We start from the raw sequence: 21,985 nt of genomic DNA on the forward strand, positions 1-21,985 counted from the left end.
ACGCCAACCTAGAATCTTTTGAACTTCTTTCCTTTTCCCAACATGCAGCTGTAGTGGAGATGGAAGTCACTGCTGTCCCTCCCTGGTACATTTTTTTTGTAATTAAAATTACCACTGTGCTACAGCTTATGACCGTGGCTAGCAAGGGCACATCAGGAAGCTAGTGGTGTTGGTTGAGGTGGTGATGGTGACACAAAAAATAACTTTTTGACAATGGCATTTATAGGAAGGGTCTCAGGCAGGTACTTGGGGGAGTTGCAGGGCTTCATAGGTGACAACTGTGGGTGCAGTGGATTCTTGAGCACCCCCAGAATTGAGCAAATCCTTCACTCTGTCTAGTAAAGGGGAATTTCAATCATTTTGTTTCTGTGCATGTGGAGAAGAGACTGGTCTGAGTAGGGTGGGAGAGGTCACAGGTTCTGTGGATTATGAGGAACACAAGGGATAATGGTAACAGGTTGGCATTTACAGATTACAACGCTGGCTCAGTGACAGTCCTCGGTAGGTTCTGGTATCTGTAGTCCCTAAGGGATCCGTTTTCAAAGATTTTACCAGGAGAAGATCAGAAGCTTAAAATTGACCTTCTTGTGAGTAAGGTTCCCTCGCTCTAAAAGGTACAATACCGGTAATTTTATCTGGCCCCACCATTGCATGGGAGAGGAAGGGTGAAATGCACTGGAACATGTGCTTTGTGATGAACACTTTGGGGCTCATTTTCAAAAGCATCTAAAAAATGTCATAAAAGAGCATTGGGATGTTATTCTCATAAAAAATCCAAATCAGTATTTTCAAAACACATTTTCCAGACGTTTTCCTATGTTGTTCAAAATCTCAAGCGGGTGTGTTGGGGGTGTGTTTAAGGGCGGGATTTGAGTGTTCCTAAGACTTGGATGTTTTCAGCCATAATGGAACAAACAAAACCTCCAGGACTAAGAGTTTGGAGCTAGACCTGTTTTAGCAATGACCAGATAACGCTGGAGGAATAAAGGAATGCACCCCCCTTACTTCCCCAGTGGCAACTGACCCCCTCCCATCCCACAAAGATGTGAAGGAATAAAGGAATGAAACCTCCCTCTTACTCCCCCAGTGTCAACTGACCCCCTCCCATCCCACAAAGATGTGAAGAAGGAATAAAGGAATGACACCCCCTCTTACTACCCCAGTGGCAACTGACCCCCCTCCCATCCCACAAAGATGTGAGAAAGAAACAGTACATACCAGCCTCTAGGCCAGAGTTATGGCCAGTCCTATTAGGAGTAAGAAGGGGACCCAGGACCATATCCCTCTCTTGTGTGAAAGTGTGATCACTCCAAAACCACCAAACACCTACTGTACCCACACATAAGTCATACCTGCAGCCATAACAGCTGTTTTAGTGGGTACAGTTGGGTACAGTAGGTTTTTGGGGGGTTTGGAGGGCTCACTATATAATACAAGGGGGTGACACTTAGAAGTAGCCTAATGGTTAGGCAGCAGGCCTTGATCCTGGCAAACTGGGTTCAATTCCTAGTGCAACTCCTTGTATATTTATGATAATGTATTGTTAAAATTGGATTCTTAAGACAAATACTTTCTTATTTATGATTCTTTGTTATGTATCCTATACTGTTTATTGTTACACCACATTGAACTCAACCTTATTGGGATTAATGTGGGATATAAATGCACAAATAAATAAATCAATAAATCCCACTAGCATGCCTTAATAAAAGGGACTCTAAGTTAGGGTGGCCTTGTTATTAACTTTATGCGTACGTAGCCAGTTAGCAGGCTGAAAATGACGCTAATGGCTAAGTTTGCGTTTCAACCATGTCTCGCCCTTACCCTATCCGGTTAGGGGATGGCTGATTAATGGGAGATTCAGTAGCACTAATCAGTTAAGCCAGGATAGCCTCGGGCAAGTCATTTAAACCGTCAGGAGCCTCTCCTTGCCATTTAAATCGCTTTGAATATAAGGCTCAATATTAATATTACTCTGCCCATAAAGGATTGTATGTGGACATATGAGTATGGTGTTTGCCCTCAGACAGAGGGGATCTCCCAGGAAACATCTGTGGAACTATGAAGAGTGACAGAAAATCAAATGGAAAATAGCTTTTATTTATTTGTTTTATTTCAGTGCTTTATATACTGCAAGTGATCCCTGAGGTGACTGCGATTTACAATTTCTATTGCAGGTACTTTGCACTGTCCCTAGCGGGCTCACAATCTAAGTTGTACACTTTTCCTGGGCCAACAGAGCTGCAGAGGGAATTGAACCCAGTTCCCCGGGATCAGAACCCATTGCTGACCATCAGTATTTATGACAGATCATAAAAGACAGAATACATAGAAGTACAATGAGTCCCTGCCCTACTGAGCTTACAGTCTCACTTAATATCTCAAGATTATTCACAATATCTTATACCAACTGTTGCTTTCACTATGTCATTGAAACCCCTCTTTACATTCATAGGCTCTAATCCCATCTCTTACTGTGTTACTGAGACCCCTCCTCACATTCACATGCTCTAATCCCATCTCTGTCACTCTTACTGTGCCATTGAGGTCTCTCCTCGCATTCATGAGCTCTAGTCCAATCTCTGTCTCTCATATTATACTACTAGTGCAACAAAGCCCGTTTCGTCAAAAATGAAATGGGCGCTAGCAAGATTATAATGTAATGGCGATTATGTTTTTAAGGAAACCGTTAGGACAAATGTGCTATAATGATAAGGAATAATTGGGAAGGGTGTAGAATGAGGAATATGATGTGTGGGTAGGGGATGTGGATTGTTTTCTCGAAGGTGTTGGAAGTGGGGTTTTTTTGTGATGTACAGTACGGAGTGTCCCTCTGCTTCTCATCTGTCCCTCCCCTGCATGTCTAGTGATTTTTCCCTCCCCTCCCATCTGTGTCCAGTGATTCTCCTCTGCCCTGCCCTCCCCTCCATGTCCTGTGAACCTGGGCTCCCCTCGTATACCGCTTTAGATTTACAGCCTACTTCACTGACAGAGACTACTCAATAATTACTGTGGATTCTTTTGGATTTGTATTAGAGTAAATGAGACCTCTATTAGAGGTGCTAAAATCTACAATGATTAAGCTACATACACACACTGATCAAATCATATAACTAAAAGAAAGCTATAAGATATACAGCTAGGGAAAATTACAGAATGCTTAAGAATAAGTAAACAAGCCATACTGTGGGAATGTGGTCACATGCTTCCAAGTCCAGGTGGCCAGTCTGAACTCAAAAACAAGCGCCATCTCCCTCTTCACATACCAAATTAATTAGAGCTACATTCTACATTCCAACTTATTTTCACACAAAGTTAAAAAGAATTACTTCTAATTAAAAATACAGACCCCAAGTGCACTGGTGGTCAAGGCAGAGTTGAAAAACAATCTTTACAATGCACTTCCACTACACCTCGATGCCCAGGGATTCTCCTCTGCCCTGCCCTCCCCTCAGATCCGTGTCCCGTGATTCTCCCCTCCCATCTCATCAATATCCAGAGATTCGTCTCTGCCATGTCCTCCTATCGTTTGTAATGTACAGTGCATTGGAGTGTCCCTCTGCTTCTCCTCTCTCCCCTGCCCTCCTCTCCATATCCAGCAATTCTTCCCTCCACTCCCGTTCCATCTATGTGCAGCAATTCTTCTCTGCCCTACTGTCCTCTCCTCTCTCCTCCGTGTCTCGCGATTTTGGCCTCCCCTCCATGTCCAGTGATTCTCCCCTGCCTCCCATCCCATTGATATCCAGCGATTCCCTTCTGCCCTGCCCTCCCAACCCATCCATGTACAGCAATTCTCCTGTGCCCTGCCCTCCCATCCCATCCATGTACAGTGATTCTCCCCTCCCCTCCATTGGCAGTGACTCTGTCCTTCCTGCCGCCCTGCCTGTAAGCCATCTAACTTACCTCAGATCGCAGCGGCGTCAGGCAGGTTGGTCTGGTGTCGTCTCCAGCGTTCCCTGCAGGCAGATTGGGCTCACATTGCCTCCAGCGTTCCATTGCCTTCACTTGAGTTCATAACATCCAGACGTCAGCTCGCCTCCAGCGTTCTCTTCCCTCACAGTGTCCCCCTCCTCTGACGTCATTTCATCTTTACGCGAGGGCGGGACAGTGAGAGGGAAGGGAACGCTGGAGGCAAGCTGACGTCAGGATGTTACAAACCCAGTCAGCCAGCCAGCCAGCCAGACAACCTTGAGGTACAAATTATTATATAGATAATTTCATGTTTCAAACTCTGAAAGATGGTTTCCATCTTTACAGGAAAGAACGAAATCCTCAAACTTTAATATTTCTGTGGCAGTGATCGATTTGAACATGTTTAACACAAATGTGAAAAATCTTCCACCTCTCACAATCCTGCCAGAGACTTCAGATTAAGGGGTCCTTTTACTAAGCTGCGTAAAAAGTGGCCTGAGTTTTGGGCACGCGCAGAATTATTTTTCAGTGCACCTACAAAAAAATGCATTTTTAAAATTTTTGCAGAAAATGGACATGCGGCAAAATCAAAATTGCTGTGCATCCATTTTGGGTCTCAGACCTTACCACCTGTTCTGTTCCCTGACAGCCTTGCACTAGTTCATAACGTGATCCTAAAATGTGAGTAATGTCTTTACTGTTATTCTCATTTCTAAGAACTTTCGCTGCTGCAGTCTCTCATTGTAAAGATATATGAGCAAGGCACTGTGGTTAATGTAGTTCACAGGCAGTGCAGCCACACTTGCTTGGTTGTGCAAGAGTTGTTACCACTGGTTGTAAGGCTGCCTGGACCTCCCCTCTCTCTCTCTGCCAAACTTGGCACCTCTGTCTCCCTGCTACCATTTCCTGTTCAGCCTTACTATCTCTGTCCTAAGAGGTCAGCCAGGTATGACCTTTCGTTCTATCTCTAGGACCACCCCTTGCCACCCGATGGCAAGCTCTGTTCCCATTGCCTCTATCTGCACCCCCCCCCCCCCGAGCCTGTAAAAAGCCCATCACCTCTTTGTCCTTGCAGCCATGAGGTATGCTAACACCATCAGCCAGGGGCATGGAGATGACCCCATCTCGCTCCAGACAGCTCTGTCCGGCTGAAAATCCCTGTAACGAACCTGGATTTTTTACCCTGTAAATATCTTCCAAATGAGATATCGCACATCCAGTCACCCAGCTTTGGACTATTTCTACCTGTTCACTACTTTCCCCTTCCCTGCAATACAACTACCTCTCTTCAGATCTCCACCTCCCACAGCTCCAGATTAAGAAGTCTCTGTATCCTGAACATCTATCTGTGAGTAAATTATCTGTGATTTATTCAATAAAAGAGACTTTATAAAATAATAGAGACTTCAGGTGATTGCTGCGCCAGGGTTATGCTCCATGATATTGGGGCTTCTTAGTACCAAGCCCCAAGAGTCATGACACCACCAGCCATAGACCTAGCGGTAAAAATTTGGGCGTCAGATGTCACTTGGTGTGCGTCCGCTATGCATGTCCAAAAATAACAAATATTTCCATTTTGGTCCATTTTGGTGCACGTTGTGCACGTGTAGACGCTTACGCGGCTTAGTAAAAGGGCCCTTGGGAAATAAATCAGGAAAGCAGCTGGATTTTATTAAATCATAAGGAAGAGCAGCAGAGCTTCCCAGATTTATTTGTATTTTCTGATGACTGTATATAAGAATTTGGTAACATAACTACAAATTGTCAAGCAGAGAGAGAGAGACTCTGGCAATATTAATCTGAGTCCTGCTGTTTAATTCCAGGCTGGTACCTGGCGGATTCTCAGAGGAATTTCAGAATTAGTCCAGAAGAAAGGTTGGAGTTTCCCTGTGAAGGAGTCAGTGAAGGTGAAGAGATGAGATTTATATTTGCATAAAACGAGACCTTTCCTGCCTCATAGTCCAGCAGAACCCCCACTGCCCGGGGATCTCACTCAGGGGGAGCTGGGTCTTAGGGGAGGTGAGGGCAGCATCCCTTTCATACCACAGCCCAGAGTCCAGAGATCCTCCCAGGTGACAGTGTGATCTCCCCTTCCTCCTCACAGAGTCTTTACACACTCCCAATAGACAGAAAGGATCTCACCTCCACCTCCAACTCCACCTCCACCTCCCAGTAATGTCTCCCTGAGGTGAAGCCCTCACCCCAGCACAATGGGATAAGTAAAAATCTCTGAGAAGTGTCCGGCACATTCCGTCCTGTGTACTTCCATCTGAAACTTTTCCCATCTTCAGACAGGACAAGACCAGACCAGCAGTTTCAGGATCCAGAGTCAGATTTACTGCAGAGAGGAAACATATTAATAAACATGAGCAGACACTTCTCATTAGCTTATCACACCCACCGCTAACCCTCATTAGCTCCTCAGACACCAGCTCTAACCTTCATTGGCTTCTCCTGCACCTACCTCTAACCCTCATTTCCTGGTTCTTCAGTCAATCACTTTTTCTATGACAGGAGCTCTGCTATTGGATTCACCTTCCTGCCTCATAGATTTGACTCACCTTATTGGATATGAGCTTTCAGTGTTCCCTATTGGAATGAGTCTATTCATACCAAGGAGGTTGGATAAAACAGGAGATGGGATGACGTCAAAACTTTGAAGCCACTTAGCTTAATGTACGTTTCCTTCCCCCACTCAGTCATCATCCCCGTACTCTTAAAACAAAGCAAATATGAGGCTGCTGCATCCTCCTTGTCATTCTTTATTGGTGGCATTTTTATTTAATCTCACTTAGATTTTCAAACTAGGAAAAAAGGCCCCGTTTCTGAAACCAATGAAACGGCCGCTAGCAAGATATTGGCTTCCTGCCAATTATGTTTTGAAAGGGATTGTTAGGAGAATGTGTTGTCATGCTAATGAATAATTTACATTGTTGTATTATGTGTAATATTTTTTTTTGTGTTTTTCTGGGTTTTTTTCTTGTGTTGGTTGTGTGTGTGGGTGTGAGTGAGTGAGAGATGCTGATTCTGCATGTTAGAGCTTGGTGTATTTATTGGGTGGGGGGAGTGTGTGAGTGAGAGACAGCGATCTTTATTCACCATGGCAGTTTGTGTAATGATTGTTGTGGTGGTGGTTGGGGGAATGTGTGTGTGAGTGTGTGTCTTAGTGAGAGAGAGAGATTCTTGATTTTCCATTTTACAGTTTGTGTATTAAAGGGGGTGGGAGGGGAGTGTGTGGGTGTGAGTGAGAGAGAGAGATGCTGTTTCTCCATGGCACAGTGTGTCTATGATGTTGGGGGGAGGGGGGTGGAAGGAATGTGTCTCTGTGTCAGAGAGGAAAGATGGTGATTGTCCCTTGGAGAGTTTGTGTATGATTCACATTGTGTGCATGAGTGAGAGGACAGCTGCAATGGGGTGGGGGGGGTGTAGTATGTGTGACACAGAGAGTGATAGAATCAGTGAAGTTTCACAGTCTGAGTGTCAGAGAGCTGGTAAGACACAAATGATTGAGAGACAGCTCCAAATGGGGGTGGGAGGGGGGGTGGGAATAGTATGTGTTGATAGAGAGAGAGAGAGAGAGAGAGGAGAGAGAATGCGACTGTTTCACAGACTGAGTGTCTGTCAGAGAGTTGAAGTCAGAAATACACAGTGTATGAGTGAGATACAGCTTTTTTTTTTTTTTTTTGGGGGGGGGGTACACTCTGTCACCCTGAGACAGATTCAGAGTTTTTTGACAGACTGATGGTATGTCTGTGAGAGACAGAAAGTGATATGTGTGACAGTGATAGTGTCTATGTGAGAAGAAACAGAGAATGTGAATGTGTGAGTGAGAGTATGTTGACCTGTGGACGTGATAATGAGTATTTACGATAGTGAGAGAGACAGGTCGAGGGGGAGGGGGGTAGTATTTGTGACACAGAGAGAGGAAGAATCAGAGTGTTTGACAGACTGAGTGTGTGTCAGAGATTAGAAGACAGAGATTCACATTGTGTGCGTGTGTATGAGTGAGAGACAGCTGCAATGGGGGGGGGGGGGGGTGCGTTTCTTCGACTGAGTGTATGTCAGTTGAAGACAGATGCCCTTTTCCTGAAATCAACTCTGCCTATTCCCCACACCACTGCAGCCCAGCACCTTACCACCTCGTGTACCCACAGTGATGGAGCCTGGAGTAGTGTAGGAGACTTTAATACATGCGAGGCAACGCAGCACAGGGGTCAGATGTTATTCTTCAGCAGCTGTGCTGGTGTAGTGACGGCCAGTGTGTTTGCAGGTGGAGTTCTGTCAGAGCAGTTTTGTCCAGTTAGGAGTTCTGCGTGAGGAAAGCGAGTGAGGCGTCAGGTTTTAAGCGGGAGGAGGATTTCAGCGCGAGGGACAGATTTGGGCGGTTGTTTGTTGAGACGCACGAGGAACTGAGTGAGAGGCGGCTCTTTGTTGTGTTCAGGAGGGCTCGGAGTGCGGTAGGGACACGGCGCGAGGGGTGGGAGGGCGGAACACCGCGCGAGCCTGATCAGCTGTGCTCCAAGGGCGGGGCTATGTCAGCGAGTGGAGCGATTCCTGTTGAGGGCGGAGGGCAGAGCTATTACGACAGCCTACGAACACTTCAGAGCTTCAGGCTTCACTGCAACGCTGCCGGCTTCAGAACGTTGGAGGTGCTTTTTATTGTATAGGATATGCCGGCTTGTGCAGCATATGGATGTACACAGAGGAAGTATAATAACGGAATAACTTTTCATAGGTAAAGTAGTAATTTCTTATAAATTGTAATCAGTGTGTCATTTGGAGGAGCACAGAGGGGCATTTTCGATATGATGTCTAAATCCAACTTTGGACATTTTACTGAAAACATCTAAAAAATCGAGAAGTGAAAATGGCCATTTTCAAACCAGAAAAAGACTATCTTTTTTATTTGAAAATGGCTATTTCCTACACATTGTTGGATGTATGGGGGCCAACATTCTTAGTAGGACTGGCCAAACAGACATCCAAATGGGGCACCCTGGGGCTGCTGCAGTGGACTTCACATAAAAGGTCCCAGGTACACATCTCACTGTTACCCACTTATACTGTACAGTGAGCCCTTGCAAAATCACCAAAAGCCTACTGTACCCAACTACAATAGCCCTTATGGCTGCAGGTGTCACCTATATCTGGGTACAGTAGGATTTTCGGGTGGGGGTTGGGGGGCTGACACTTTCCACCACGAGTGTAATACTTAGTAGTGAATTATGGGTCTTGGTCACCTTCTCCACAGTGCATTGCACTGACCACTAGGCTTCTCCAGGGACCTGCTTGCTGCTCTACTAGGACTGGCCATAACATCTGACGCTGTGTGGGGATAAAGATATCTTCAGTGCCTGCATGTCCTTGTTTTCAGTGGGTAGAAGCTTTCTCCTGCATCTGAGAAATCAGCTGGATGTGTTCAATCGCTCTTGTTACGAGTTATTGGGTATCATTCTAATGACTTTTTAAATATTTTATAGCATTGTTACTGTCAGAGAGAATGATGCAAACACATGCGCTGAACAATCTCTCTGACAGTAGACAATGCTATAGAATATTTTAAAAAGCCATTAGAATGATACCCAAAGTTAAAACAAATGCTGTAATGGGAAACCTCCATTAAAAAAAAAAAAAAAAAACCGATCAGGTGTGGCATTAAAGCCATATGAGCCAATAGGGTTTACATTGTTAATGCCATAGATGCGTTCTACCATCACGGATTTTCTCAGTTTAAGGAAGACTAACAGCTATACTTCTCTTGACTAAGCCATCAGCCAGACACAAGAGATTTAACAGACCCCTGATGCAGGCCTTGGAGCCGAAACACGACTGTTTTTTTTTAGCTGTTATACATCTTGAGCATTCTTTTCCTCAAATTCACATTTATTTGTTTTTTTTTCTCTCTCTCTCATTTGTCTTTTGATAGCTAGTCTCTTCTGTGTACAGTCCTTTGTTTTTCTCCTGTTTGTATGATCCAGAGTCATTTACCTTTTCTCTCTTCTGAAGACCTTTTTCACCTGTTTTTAGATATAGAATGTTTTCTTCAGTAGTATTTTTTTCCCTTTCTCTCTATCCTGCTTTTTCATCCTCTTACCCTGAGTAGTGGTTTGGGGACACCTCTTGATATTCCCTGACATGTATTCTGAGCTGCCCAGACATGGTAAAGGGCTCCTGCAATATATCTTTAATTTCTTAGCTATGATCTACCCTGCACTTCTTTATTCCCTTGATAACCTATTACTACTACAAATCATTTCTATAGCATTACTAGTCGTATGCAGCGCTTCACAATTGAACATGAAGAAAAGACAGTCCCTGCTCAAAAGAGCTTACAATCTAAATTGCAGTATTCCTTGGTTTGTCTGTTATAAATGTTCTGTTACACTGCTGTTTTTATTTTGCTAAGACAAAAGATAGTTCCCCAGACTATTCTGGTGCACCAAACCCCAGACATGTTGCAATCAGTAGTAACCTCAGTTTACGTGATATTTCATTGCCTCTTCCTGGGATTCATGATCTTCTATTTGATCTGGTTTACTTCTATGATGTTATTGAACACCTAAGTTCTTTTTGTTGTCTCCATAATCTTTCTTAGTTGTACAGCCCTATGAGGTCTTAAATATCCTGATGAAGAAGGCCAACAGCCAGTATACGTTTCTTTTATTTTTGAATTTTTTGATTCCAAGTATATTTATAGTTAGTTTTAGGATATAAATCCAGATTGCTTATAAGATTTGTTCATCTATGATGAAGCCAACCTGTTACCTTTGTTTGATATCTTCTAACCATTCTCTCATGTTATTCTCAGTAATCCACTTTTTGCCTACCCTTGTTGGCTGGTCCTTCTCTCTCCTCACATCCTGTGCTTCACTTCTCCCCTCCACCACACCCTATCACAGAAGAACGGAACTGATATGGCTTTTTTTGCTAGAGAGAGGAGGAGATGTGGGGAACTTGGGGGTCTCAGGACCCCTAATGTTTGTATTTTCAGGGCACTCCTCTGGATAATAAAACAAGGGTTACCTGTAAGATTTATTTCATCCCCCTAATTATTCTGTGTGCTGATTTCAAGCCTTGCTAGCTAGATCAGACCTTTTGAAATCGTGCAAGGACACCCATGTGACCACACTCCTAACTAAATGGACCCCAAAACATGTTTATTCATTTAGTGTGATTTGTTGGGCAAGCAATGGGAGAAGGGGAAGTGGACCTTTTTACTGAGATAGATGTGAGTGGCTGAGAGACGGTTATACAAGATCTGGGGGAGAGAGAGTGTGTCACAAGAATGGAAAAAAATACCCTGTTTTTTTCTATATTTTTGCTGACCAGTGTTAAGGTCAAGTCTAGGGCAAGATACTGTACCAGGCAGCTTAAGAATTTATTAATTCTTGGGTCAAGATTTCCTGTGTTTCATACAGTTTGAAACCACATTGTATCTGGATAGTGAAAAGGGGAAGTTGGGAACAGTCTGCTAGCTTAACCACAAGGTCAGGTGGTATATAGGTTGGATATATGATATAAAAAAACTGCTGAAGTAGCCTGAGGAGGTGGGCTTGGAATTTGTGACAGAAAGTATAGTGGGAGAGAAGTTACTAGTAGGTGGGTGAAGATGGCTTTGTGACTCAGATCAGGTGGAGTGGAGTAAATGCTATCTAGGAATTAGGGTAGGATAGAAGTCAGATGTGTTGGATTAGGAAAGTAGATGATTAGTTAGTGGGATGTGCTAAAATGGCAATTAGTTTCCGGATTATTGTATAACATGTACTAAATCATTGTATAAAATGAGGGAAATCTATGTAGGTTGGGCTTCCTTGTTTCCAGGGCAGTGAACTGGAGTGGACCCAAGGAAGTCTAATAATTTCTTTTCTGTATTTCAGACTTGCTATAAGGCTCTGCTTGAGCTACAATTTACTTGTTTCCAGAATAAACTTTTCTTTTTATTTCACTTCTGAGTGAGTAAGTACTATTTGTTTTATTAGTGTATTAGCGTAAGAAACAAATCGAAGAACGTGGGTGTTCTAGCAGTAACCAGTTGGGGTTTGGCTAAGGTGGGTGCAGACCCCAACACAAGACAGCCAGAACTAGCAGAAAAGGGTTTCACGCTTTCTCTGTTTGGCTTTCATCCTCACAGCAATGCTGTCCACAGTGCTTTTTGTTTTTTTAATCCACAATTTGCATTATCCACAAATTTAACCACTTTTCCATCTTTTCTACTGACTCATCACGAAGCACAGATGTTGTTTTGGAATTTGCTGGTTCTGCTTCACGAACAGACCACTGAAGCTTATCCAACACACCTATTTTGTCACTAGGACACTTCATATGTTTCTTTCTCTTACGATTGGTACGTGTAGCTTGTAACTCACCCACTGGATGCTTGGTGGCCATTTCCAGAAGCAAACTATACTGTATCATTCAGGTGAAAACAGTTCTTATCTTAATCTGGTCATCAGATTAAATATGTTTATTCCATTTTCCAAGCAGTTTTTGGAGGCAATTATAAAAAGCTATTTACTGTATCCCTCTTGACCACTCTAGGACAGTTGGTGACTATTTCCAGAAGCAAACTGTACTGTATCATTTGGTGAAAAGTCCTGGGACTGTCACAGACTGCTGAGTGGGAGTCATTCACTCCCTTATGGAAGTTTTGGAGATAACCTGAGAAAACGGGAGTCTCCCAATGAATGTGGAACTTACCAGGTCTGAACCCGAGGGATCACTCCCTGACCTGATCAGGGGAAACACACATTGTCTTCTCTATCACAGGGGTGAAAATGATCCCTAACACTGGCTGTAGGTGTCTGTATAGCGAGATCACAGTGAAAGGACACAATAGTGGATTTGATGGTTTGGTATAATTAATTGTATATCAGATTCAGTTACCTGTATAGCTGCCACATTTCATCCACCAATCTGCATTAAAATAAAGATGAACAATGATCAGATCTCAGAGAAGAGAAATAAGTACAATGATATAAAAAATATATTAGAGGTGGACAATGATGAAAAATTTTAATAGTGATTAATCATGTGATTAAAATTTTTAATCATGCAATTAAGCATGCTTCATCACAGCATTTTGGGCATTAAAGAAAAAACAGCCTTGACCCAGTTTCTCTCATGCCCCAATGCACAGCTTTCACCCAGTTTCTCTTCCCCACCCCCTACATTTACTTGTACAGCAGGGCTCAGGCTCAGAGTTGCCTCAAACTCCTTGTCTCGCCCTGTACGGTGATTGGGCTCTGCAGATACTTCAGTCACGCAGTGCAGGAAGTTGGGGAAGTATCTGCAGAGTCTGTCCCTGCAGGGGGAGAGAAGGAGTTTGAGGCAGCTCTGAGGAAGGAGAAAAAATCCCGAGCCCTGCTATAGAGGAAAGCGTGGGGGAGGGGTGGGTCAGCATTAAAAAACAGGGCAGCATCAAACAACATGGTATGCGTAAATATTAATTGAATAAAACTTACCAATTCCTGCAGGATGTGATTTTATTTTGTAAAAAAACAATAAAGAGAGAGAGAAATGTTAGAGATTTTGAATTACAGAAATGTCCTTCAATGATCTTATAAGTACATTCATACATAAGAATTGCCATCCAGGGAAAGACTGAAGGTCCATCAAGCCCAGTATCCTGTTTCCAACAGTGGTGAATCCAGGTCACAAGTACCTGGCAAAATCCCAAAAGAGTAAAACAGATTTTTCTGCCGCTTATTCCAGGAATAAGCTTATGACATAGTAAACACATGACTTCCAGGGTGCAATGCAACAAAATAAAACAAGCTTTGCCTTATCACCCATTCCTTCTTCAGGTTATACTCAAATAGGAGTGACAGTAGACAACGCAAGGTCATTGTTGCTTTGGGCAGAACTGATGGTACAGCTGTTAAAAAGTATGAACGTGACATTATCCAGCCCATATTCATCCCACGGCAGTCAGCAGTTTTTATGTTTAAATTATTTCGTATTAATTTTAATGCAAAATCCACAAAAACATATGAATCCAGTCATATAAACAACCATATTCCCACCCACCCCAAAACATTCCTTTTTTCGCTCCCCCCACCCTTTAAGTAACCATAAGAATGAGAAAAAGACCACATAATTAGTGTGATATTGACTGGATAATACGCTAGTTTTTTGTGTTTTTTATATGAGATATGTACTTTTCATTAGTTGCCAATTTGTGCCATTATGTGACATCAGCCTTATGCATTATTTATTATGTGACGGGTGCTGTTATTTTCCCATTTGTCCATTTTTTCTAAATAGCAGTGTTCCCAGATGTTCCTTTGAAGTTTAAGTGTTGGAGGGAGAGTGTGTTTTCTTTTGTGAGTGTGCAAATAGCTGAGGCTCCGTGAATTATATGTCCTGATCTTCCCAGGTACTGTTTAGGCAGTATACAGATGTTTAGTTAGTGTTATAATTAATCAATATTTCAGTTACCTGTTATTGTTTGCTATTTGCACTATTTTGTTCCACTGTTCACTGTTTTTAAGAGAATAAACCTAATTGTTTGTTTGCCCTATTTGTGTGGACTGATAAAGAATGCTGGTGGTTTATGTGTTGGGTCTGTGAGTGCTTTCTGGGAACTGTGGTACCACTGGGACTGTGGCCCAAGTAACCTAGAAATCACTGGGGATAACTTGAGAGCGGGAGACTCGCCCAGAGGCGGTTATGACCCAGTGTGTGGGAGGAGGGTGCTAGTGTAGAGCACAAGCAGCAGTTGAAGGCAGACCTGAGCTTTGTTGGGGATAGACCCTTTAAGTTGCTCCAGGATAACCCTGGATGGGTGGCTAAGTGTTTCGTGACAACCTTGTGTCTTTGAATTTGGTTAAATGTTACTTTAGTGCATCAGTATGATTCTGGGCATAGCAGAATGTTTTGGGGTGGGAATATGGTTGTTTATGTGACTGGATTCATATGTTTTTGTGGATTTTTGTGGGAGAGTATGTGTTGTTTATGACATCTTCTAGTTAGTACTGTGATTTTGGATGTACCATTCTTACTATCTGCAAGTATTGTTTGATTTAGTTGTTCATAAAGGACCCCTTTTACCAAGCTGAGGCAAAAGGGGGCCTGCACTGGTGTAAAAGGGTAAGTCTTTCTTTCCTGCAGGAAATGGCCATGCGGCAAGTAAAGCCAGTGTGGTCTTATGTTCGATTATTAATTTGTTTTATAGCACCAAGATTTCTTCATACTCTTTTTAAAGGTTTGTGATGGCTTCTTTTCATTTTTCACACTTGAATTATAGGGGTTTTTTTTATCACTTTCTTTACGCGTTATTCACTCTGGTGCTCTAGTTACTCTTTATCACTGATTCTCAACATTCACCCTCCTTTTACCAAGGTGAGGGAAAAAGTGGCCTATGGCAGTACGAGTATGTGAAAGTTAAGCGGTATAAAAAATGTTAATAAGCATAAAGATAAACCAAGCTGAGGAAATAGTTTTTCATGGAAAGGAAGATGGATCTGTGGAAGACAAAAGAATCTCTCAGGGTTTGCAAAATGATGGTTGAAGATCTGTGGAAAGTGAGATGGGCAGACTGGATGGGGCTTATGGACTCCATCTACCGAGATGTTCAGTCTTTCTCTCTGTGGTCAGAATTCTCTCAGATTTTCACCAATAGATAGTAACATAGTAACATAGTAGATGACGGCAGAAATAGACCTGCATGGTCCATCCAGTCTGCCCAAGACAAACTCATATGTGTATACCTTAACTTGAATTTGTACCTGTCCTTTTCAGGGCACAGACCATATAAGTCTGACCAGCAGTATTTCCCGCCTACCAACCACCAGTCCCGCCTCCCATCAGCGGCTCTGGTACAGACCGTATAAGTCTGCCCTCCCCTATCCTCGCCTCCCAACCACCACCCCCTCTTCCCCCCAACTGCTCCGCCACCCAATTTCAGCTAAGCTTCTGAGGATCCATTCCTTCTGCACAGGATTCCTCTATGCATATCCCATGCATATTTGAACTCCGTTACCGTTTTCATCTCCACCACCTCCCGCGGGAGGGCATTCCAAGCGTCCAACCACCCTCTCCGTGAAAAAATACTTCCTGACATCTTTCCTGAGTCTGCCCCCCTTCAATCTCATTTCATGTCCTCTCATTCTACCGCCTTCCCATCTCCGGAAAAGATTCGTTTGCGGATTAATACCTTTCAAATATTTGAACGTCTGTATCATATCACCCCTGTTCCTCCTTTCCTCCAGGGTGTACATGTTCAGGTCAGCAAGCCTCTCTTCATACGTCTTGGAACGTAAATCCCATACCATCCTCGTAGCTTTTCTTTGCACCGCTTCCATTTTTTTAACATCCTTTGCAAGATACGGCCTCCAAAACTGAACACAATACTCCAGGTGGGGCCTCACCAACGTCTTATACAGGGGCATTAAAACCTCCTTTCTTCTGCTGGTCACTCCTCTCTCTATACAGCCTAGCAATCTTCTAGCTACTGCCACCACCTTGTCGCACTGTTTCGTCACCTTCAGGTCCTCAGATACTATCACCCCAAGATCCCTCTCCCCGTCCGTGCCTATCAGACTCTCCCCGCCTAACACATACGTCTCCCTTGGATTTCTACTCCCCAAGTGCATCACTTTGCATTTCTTCGCATTGAATTTTAATTGCCAAACGTTAGACCATTCTTCTAGTTTCTTCAGATCTTTTTTCATGTTTTCCACACCCTCCGGGGTGTCCACTCTGTTGGAAATCTTGGTGTCATCCGCAAAAAGGCAAACCTTACCTTGTAACCCCTCGGCAATGTCACTCACAAATATATTGAACAGAATCGGCCCAAGCACCGATCCCTGAGGCACTCCACTACTCACCTTTCCCTCCTCCGAGCGAACTCCATTCACCACCACTCTCTGGCGTCTGTCTGTCAACCAGTTCCTAATCCAGTTCACCACTTCGGGTCCTATCTTCAGGCTGTCTAGTTTATTTAAGAGCCTCCTGTGGGGAACCGTGTCGAAAGCCTTGCTGAAATCTAAGTAGATGACATCCATAGCACGTCCTTGATTTAATTCTCCTGTCACCCAGTCAAAGAATTCAATGAGATTCGTTTGGCACGATTTCCCTTTGGTGAAACCATGTTGTCTCGGATCTTGCAACTTATTGGCTTCCAGGAAATTCACTATCCTTTCCTTCAGCATGGCTTCCATTACTTTTCCAATAACCGAAGTGAGGCTTACCGGCCTGTAGTTTCCAGCTTCTTCCCTATCCCCACTTCTGTGAAGAGGGACCACCTCCGCCGTTCTCCAATCCCTCGGAACCTCTCCCGTCTCCAAGGATTTATTAAACAAGTCTTTAAGAGGACCCGCCAGAACCTCTCTATTCTCAGTATTCTGGGGTGGATCCCGTCCGGCCCCATGGCTTTGTCCACCTTCAGCTTTCCAAGTTGTTGATACACACTCTCTTCTGTGAATGGCGCTCTATCCACCTCATTCTCAGGTGTACTTTTGCTAGTCCCTCTCGGTCCTTCCCCAAGGTTTTCTTCAGTGAAAACAGAACAAAAGTATCTATTTAGCAAATTGGCTTTTTCTTCATCATTTTCTACATAGCGTTTTGTTGTATCTTTTAGTCTCACAATTCCCTTTATAGTCTTTTTCCTTTCACTAATATACCTGAAGAAGTTTTTGTTTCCGCTCCTTACATTTCTAGCCATTTGTTCTTCCGCTTGCGCCTTCGCCAGACGTACCTCTCTCTTGGCTTCTTTCAGTTTCATCCGGTATTCCTCCCCGTGTTTCTTGGTACGTTACCCCGTCACTATACTGGAACAACTCTGAGCAGTCTATCCTTCCACTGCCCACACTAAACTTGCTAATCTCAGGGTCAATAATAGCGCTGAAATTTGGACAGTCTGTCTTGGCCTTTTCGACACAGTGCCAGGATGGTTTGGAGGTTCAGAATCGGAAGAGTCAGAAGTTACCTCATTAGTGCCAAGATTCAGTCTAGTGACTGGGTAACTATCTGGATAAAGTTAGGACAACAAAAGGGATGTGGTAACTTTATCTGGGTTATTATTCGGTACCCGTCAGAATATTGCCAGTCAATGTAATTTATTTATTTATTGCATTTGTATCCCACATTTTCCCACCTATTTGCAGGCTCAATGTGGCTTACAATGTATTGTTATTTGTGAATAAAGATTGGAAGATGACAGTTTATATTGCGTACAAGTCGTGAATAATATAATCAAGCATATAAGCAAGCAGTTATACTAAAGTATATCCATATACGCAGTATCTAGGTACAGCCCAGCACTGAAAATCTCAGATTTATACTTTTATTTCTGCACATTTTTACTGGATTCATCCAGAGCATTTGAAAAGAAGACAAACCAAATTAAAAGAGATCAATTCCTCACCTCCAAATTTTGTAATCCATTTCTTCAGCTGCTGAGGGAAGCTCAATTGGAAATCCATTTTCAGATCAGTAGAAACAGCCTCTGGTTCTGGAAACTTCATTTCCTGACACCTATAGGTTAGAGAGTCACTGGGATTATTCTGGGAGATGTTCACACCCAGGGGACAGAGAGTGGAAGGAATGAAATATACCATGAACACTCAGTTTTCTGTGATTATGGGACTGATTTTTGAAATAGGAAAACATTTAAAAAAGTGACACAAAATGGCATTTGGAAATTGCTAATGCAAGGGAGTGTGTTAGGGGCGGGATTTGGGCATTCCTAACACTCAGATGTTTTTCTGCTGCAATGGAACAAAACAAAAATATCCAGGGCTACAATTTAGATGTTTCGTTTTTATCACAACTAAGTCACAACAAGGTGCCTTAAATGACCAATCGACTACTGAAGGGATTAAGGCATGACCCCCACCTTACTCCCCTAGTGGTCACTGACCCCCTCCCGCTCATTAAAGATGTGAAAGAAACAGTATATAGCAGCCTCTATGACAGCCTCAGATGTTATGGTCCATCCTATTACAGCAGCAATCAGGTCCCTGGAGTAGCCTAGTGGTCAGTGCAGTGTACTGTAGAAAAGGGGACCAGGCCCAAATCTCACTCTATCTGTTACACTTGTGGTGGAAAGTGTCAGCCCTCCAAAACATACCAAAAGCCTACTGTACCTACATATAGGTGAGACCTGCAGCCATAAGGGCTATTGTAGTTGTGTACAGCACAGATCTTGAGGAACCCCATTATTTACCCTTCTCCATTGAGAATATTGATCATTTAACCCTACTCTGTTTTCTATCTTTTAACCAGTTCTTAATCCACAAGAGGACACTGTCTCTTATCCCATGACGTTTGTGTTTCTTCATGAGAAATTCAAGGGGAACTTTATCAAATGTCTTCTGAAAATCCAGATAAACAATATTGACTGGCTCACAATTATCCATATGTTTATTTACCATCCAAACAAATATAAACACATTTTTTATGGAATTACTCTCTTATGGACAGCGTCAGAACAGAGACCATCACCAGCACCTCCTTCTGCACTAGGGTTAGGGGGCAGCACCACTGGCAGGGTACAGGGTGGAGTTTGGTGGGGAATGAAGAGAGGATTCATGAAGGGCCACATAGGTGAGGACAGGAAGAAGGGAAATATCAGGGAGGTTGATGGGAGAGAAGTTCTGTCAGTTCAGGGATGAAAAAGGGAGAGTCAGGGGGAAGAGGGTTAGTCTGTAATTCTCCTCATCTCTCCCCCATCCCCTTCATTTCTCAGTGCTTCCTCCACACCTTAACTCTTCCTCTCCTCACTCAATCCCACCACCCTCTCTCCTATTCTCAATCTCAATTCTCTCTCCTTCTCACCAATCGATTAATTCCCTTCTTCCTCACTCAAACCCATCCAGTCACATAGAAAATGGCAGAAAACTAACTTGTACCTGCTCAGAGCATCCTTCACGTCCTAAAGGGAAATGAGACAGAAAATATTTCTAGTTAGATTTCACAGTTTATGAGAACACATTATATTATTATTATTATTTGTAGCATTTGTATCCCACATTTTCCCTCCAATTTGCAGGCTCAATGTGGCTTACATTTGCCGTAATGGTGGTTGCCATTTCCGGGCAACAGAATTACAAATGGTATTGCGTTAAAGTGCAAGCATACATGGTAACATGCATGGAACATACATGGAGCAGACATGAAACATAACATATATGGAACAGATTATGGTATATATATATATATACCATAATATATATTATATATATATATATATATATACATATATATATACATATATACCATGTGCATACATACATGGTAAGGAAGGATACATTATGGTATTGTATTCCTGAGTAATAAACTGGATTGTAACATGCATTAGGTCATCGACTATAGAGAGACCCTATTCGATACAAGGTTTAAAGTGGTAGTGCTTGATTATTCATAGCAAAGAGGTCAGTCATGTGATAGGAGTTCGGTTTTGTATAGATCATGTACAATGTTATTATTTAGTGCTTAAGATGAATGTTTATGGTTTGCCTTCTTGAAAAGATCTGTTTTCAGTAGCCTTCGGAAGATGGTTAGGACTTGCATTGTTTTTATGACCTTCGGTAGTGCGTTTCATAGCTGCGTGCAGATGTATGAGAAACTGGTCGCGTGTATAGATTTATATTTTAGTCCTTAACAATTAGGATAGTGGAGATTGAGTAATGTGTGTGATGATCTGTTTGCGTTCCTAATAGGCAAGTCTATCAGATCTGACATGTAGGTCAGGGCTTCCCCGTAGACGATTTTGTGGACCAGGGTGCAGACTTTGAACACAATTCGTTCTTTTAGTGGGAGCCAGTGTAGTTTTTCTCTTAAGGGTTTGGAGCTTTCGTATTTTGTTTTTCCAAATATGAGTCTGGATGCTGTGTTTTGAGCGGTTTGAAGCTTCTTAATGATTTGTTCTTTGCATCAGCAAACACATTCCACAGGTAACGTTTGCTAAATAGATACTTTTGTTCTGTTTTCACAGAAGAAAATCCTGGAGCAGGACTGCAATAGACTGGCAAAAGTACATGTGAGAATGGAACGGATATAGCACCGTTCACAGAAGAGAGTGTGTATGAACAACTTAAAAATCTAAAGGTGGACAAAGCAGTGGAATCGGATGGGATCCACCCCAGGATTTTGAGGGAGCTCAGCGAGGTTCTGGCGGGTCCTCTTAAAGATTTGTTTAATAAATCCTTGGAGACAAGAGAGGTTCCGTGGGATTGCAGAAAGGTGGAGGTGGTCCCTCTTCACAAAAGTGGTGATAGGGAAGAAGCTGGAAACTACAGGCCAGTAAGCCTCACTTCAATTATTGGAAAAATAATGGAAGCGATGCTGAAGGAAAGGATAGTGAATTTCTTGGAAGCAAATAAGTTGCAAGATCCACGACAACATGTTTTACCAAAGGGAAATCATGCCAAACGAATCTCATTGAATTCTTTGACTGGGTGACCTGAGAATTAAATCAAGGACGTGCTATGGACGTAATCTACTTGGATTTCAGTAAAGCTTTTGACACGGTTCCCCACAGGAGGCTCTTGAATAAACTAGATGGGTTGAAGATAGGACCCGAAGTGGTGAACTGGATTAGGAACTGGTTGACTGGCAGACGTCAGAGGGTGGTGGTAAATGGAGTTTTCTCGGAGGAGAGAAAGGTCAGTAGTGGAGTGCCTCAGGGATCGGTGCTGGGGCCAATTCTATTCAATATATTTGTGAGTGATATTGCCAAAGGGTTAGAAGGTAAAGTTTGCCTTTTTGCGGATGACACCAAGATTTGCAACAGAGTGGACACTCCGGAGGGAGTGGAAAGCATGAAAAAAGATCTGCGGAAGCTAGAAGCATGGTCTAACATTTGGCAATTAAAAATCAATGCGAAGAAATGCAAAGTGATGCACTTAGGGAGTAGAAATCCACGGGAGACGTATGTGTTAGGCTGGGAGAGTCTGATATGTACGGACGGGGGATCTTGGGGTGATAGTATCTGAGGACCTGAAGGCGATGAAACAGTGTGACAAGGCGGTGGCCGTAGCTAGAAGATTGCTAGGCTGTATAGAGAGAGGTGTGACCAGCAGAAGAAAAGAGGTTTTAATACCCCTGTATAAGACGTTGGTGAGGCCCCACC

The 21,985-nt window shown here is 43.1% G+C and overlaps 1 protein-coding gene across 1 annotated transcript in view; it reads right to left on the reverse strand.

Annotated features, from left to right (window-relative positions):
* LOC115458834 (E3 ubiquitin-protein ligase TRIM39-like) overlaps positions 1 to 21,985 on the reverse strand; it is a 71,861-nt gene that overhangs the window by 33,394 nt on the left and 16,482 nt on the right. Inside the window, exons 4-8 of the mRNA XM_030188657.1 lie at positions 19,764 to 19,786; positions 18,278 to 18,387; positions 13,374 to 13,379; positions 12,796 to 12,825; positions 6,176 to 6,250 (exon numbers count right to left, since the gene is read on the reverse strand). Of these exons, the coding sequence (XP_030044517.1) occupies positions 6,176 to 6,250; positions 12,796 to 12,825; positions 13,374 to 13,379; positions 18,278 to 18,387; positions 19,764 to 19,786 (244 nt within the window). The remainder of the gene's footprint in view (positions 1 to 6,175; positions 6,251 to 12,795; positions 12,826 to 13,373; positions 13,380 to 18,277; positions 18,388 to 19,763; positions 19,787 to 21,985) is intronic.

This window comes from Microcaecilia unicolor, unplaced genomic scaffold (assembly GCF_901765095.1).
Source record: "Microcaecilia unicolor unplaced genomic scaffold, aMicUni1.1, whole genome shotgun sequence".
Classification (NCBI taxonomy): Eukaryota; Metazoa; Chordata; class Amphibia; order Gymnophiona; family Siphonopidae; genus Microcaecilia; species Microcaecilia unicolor.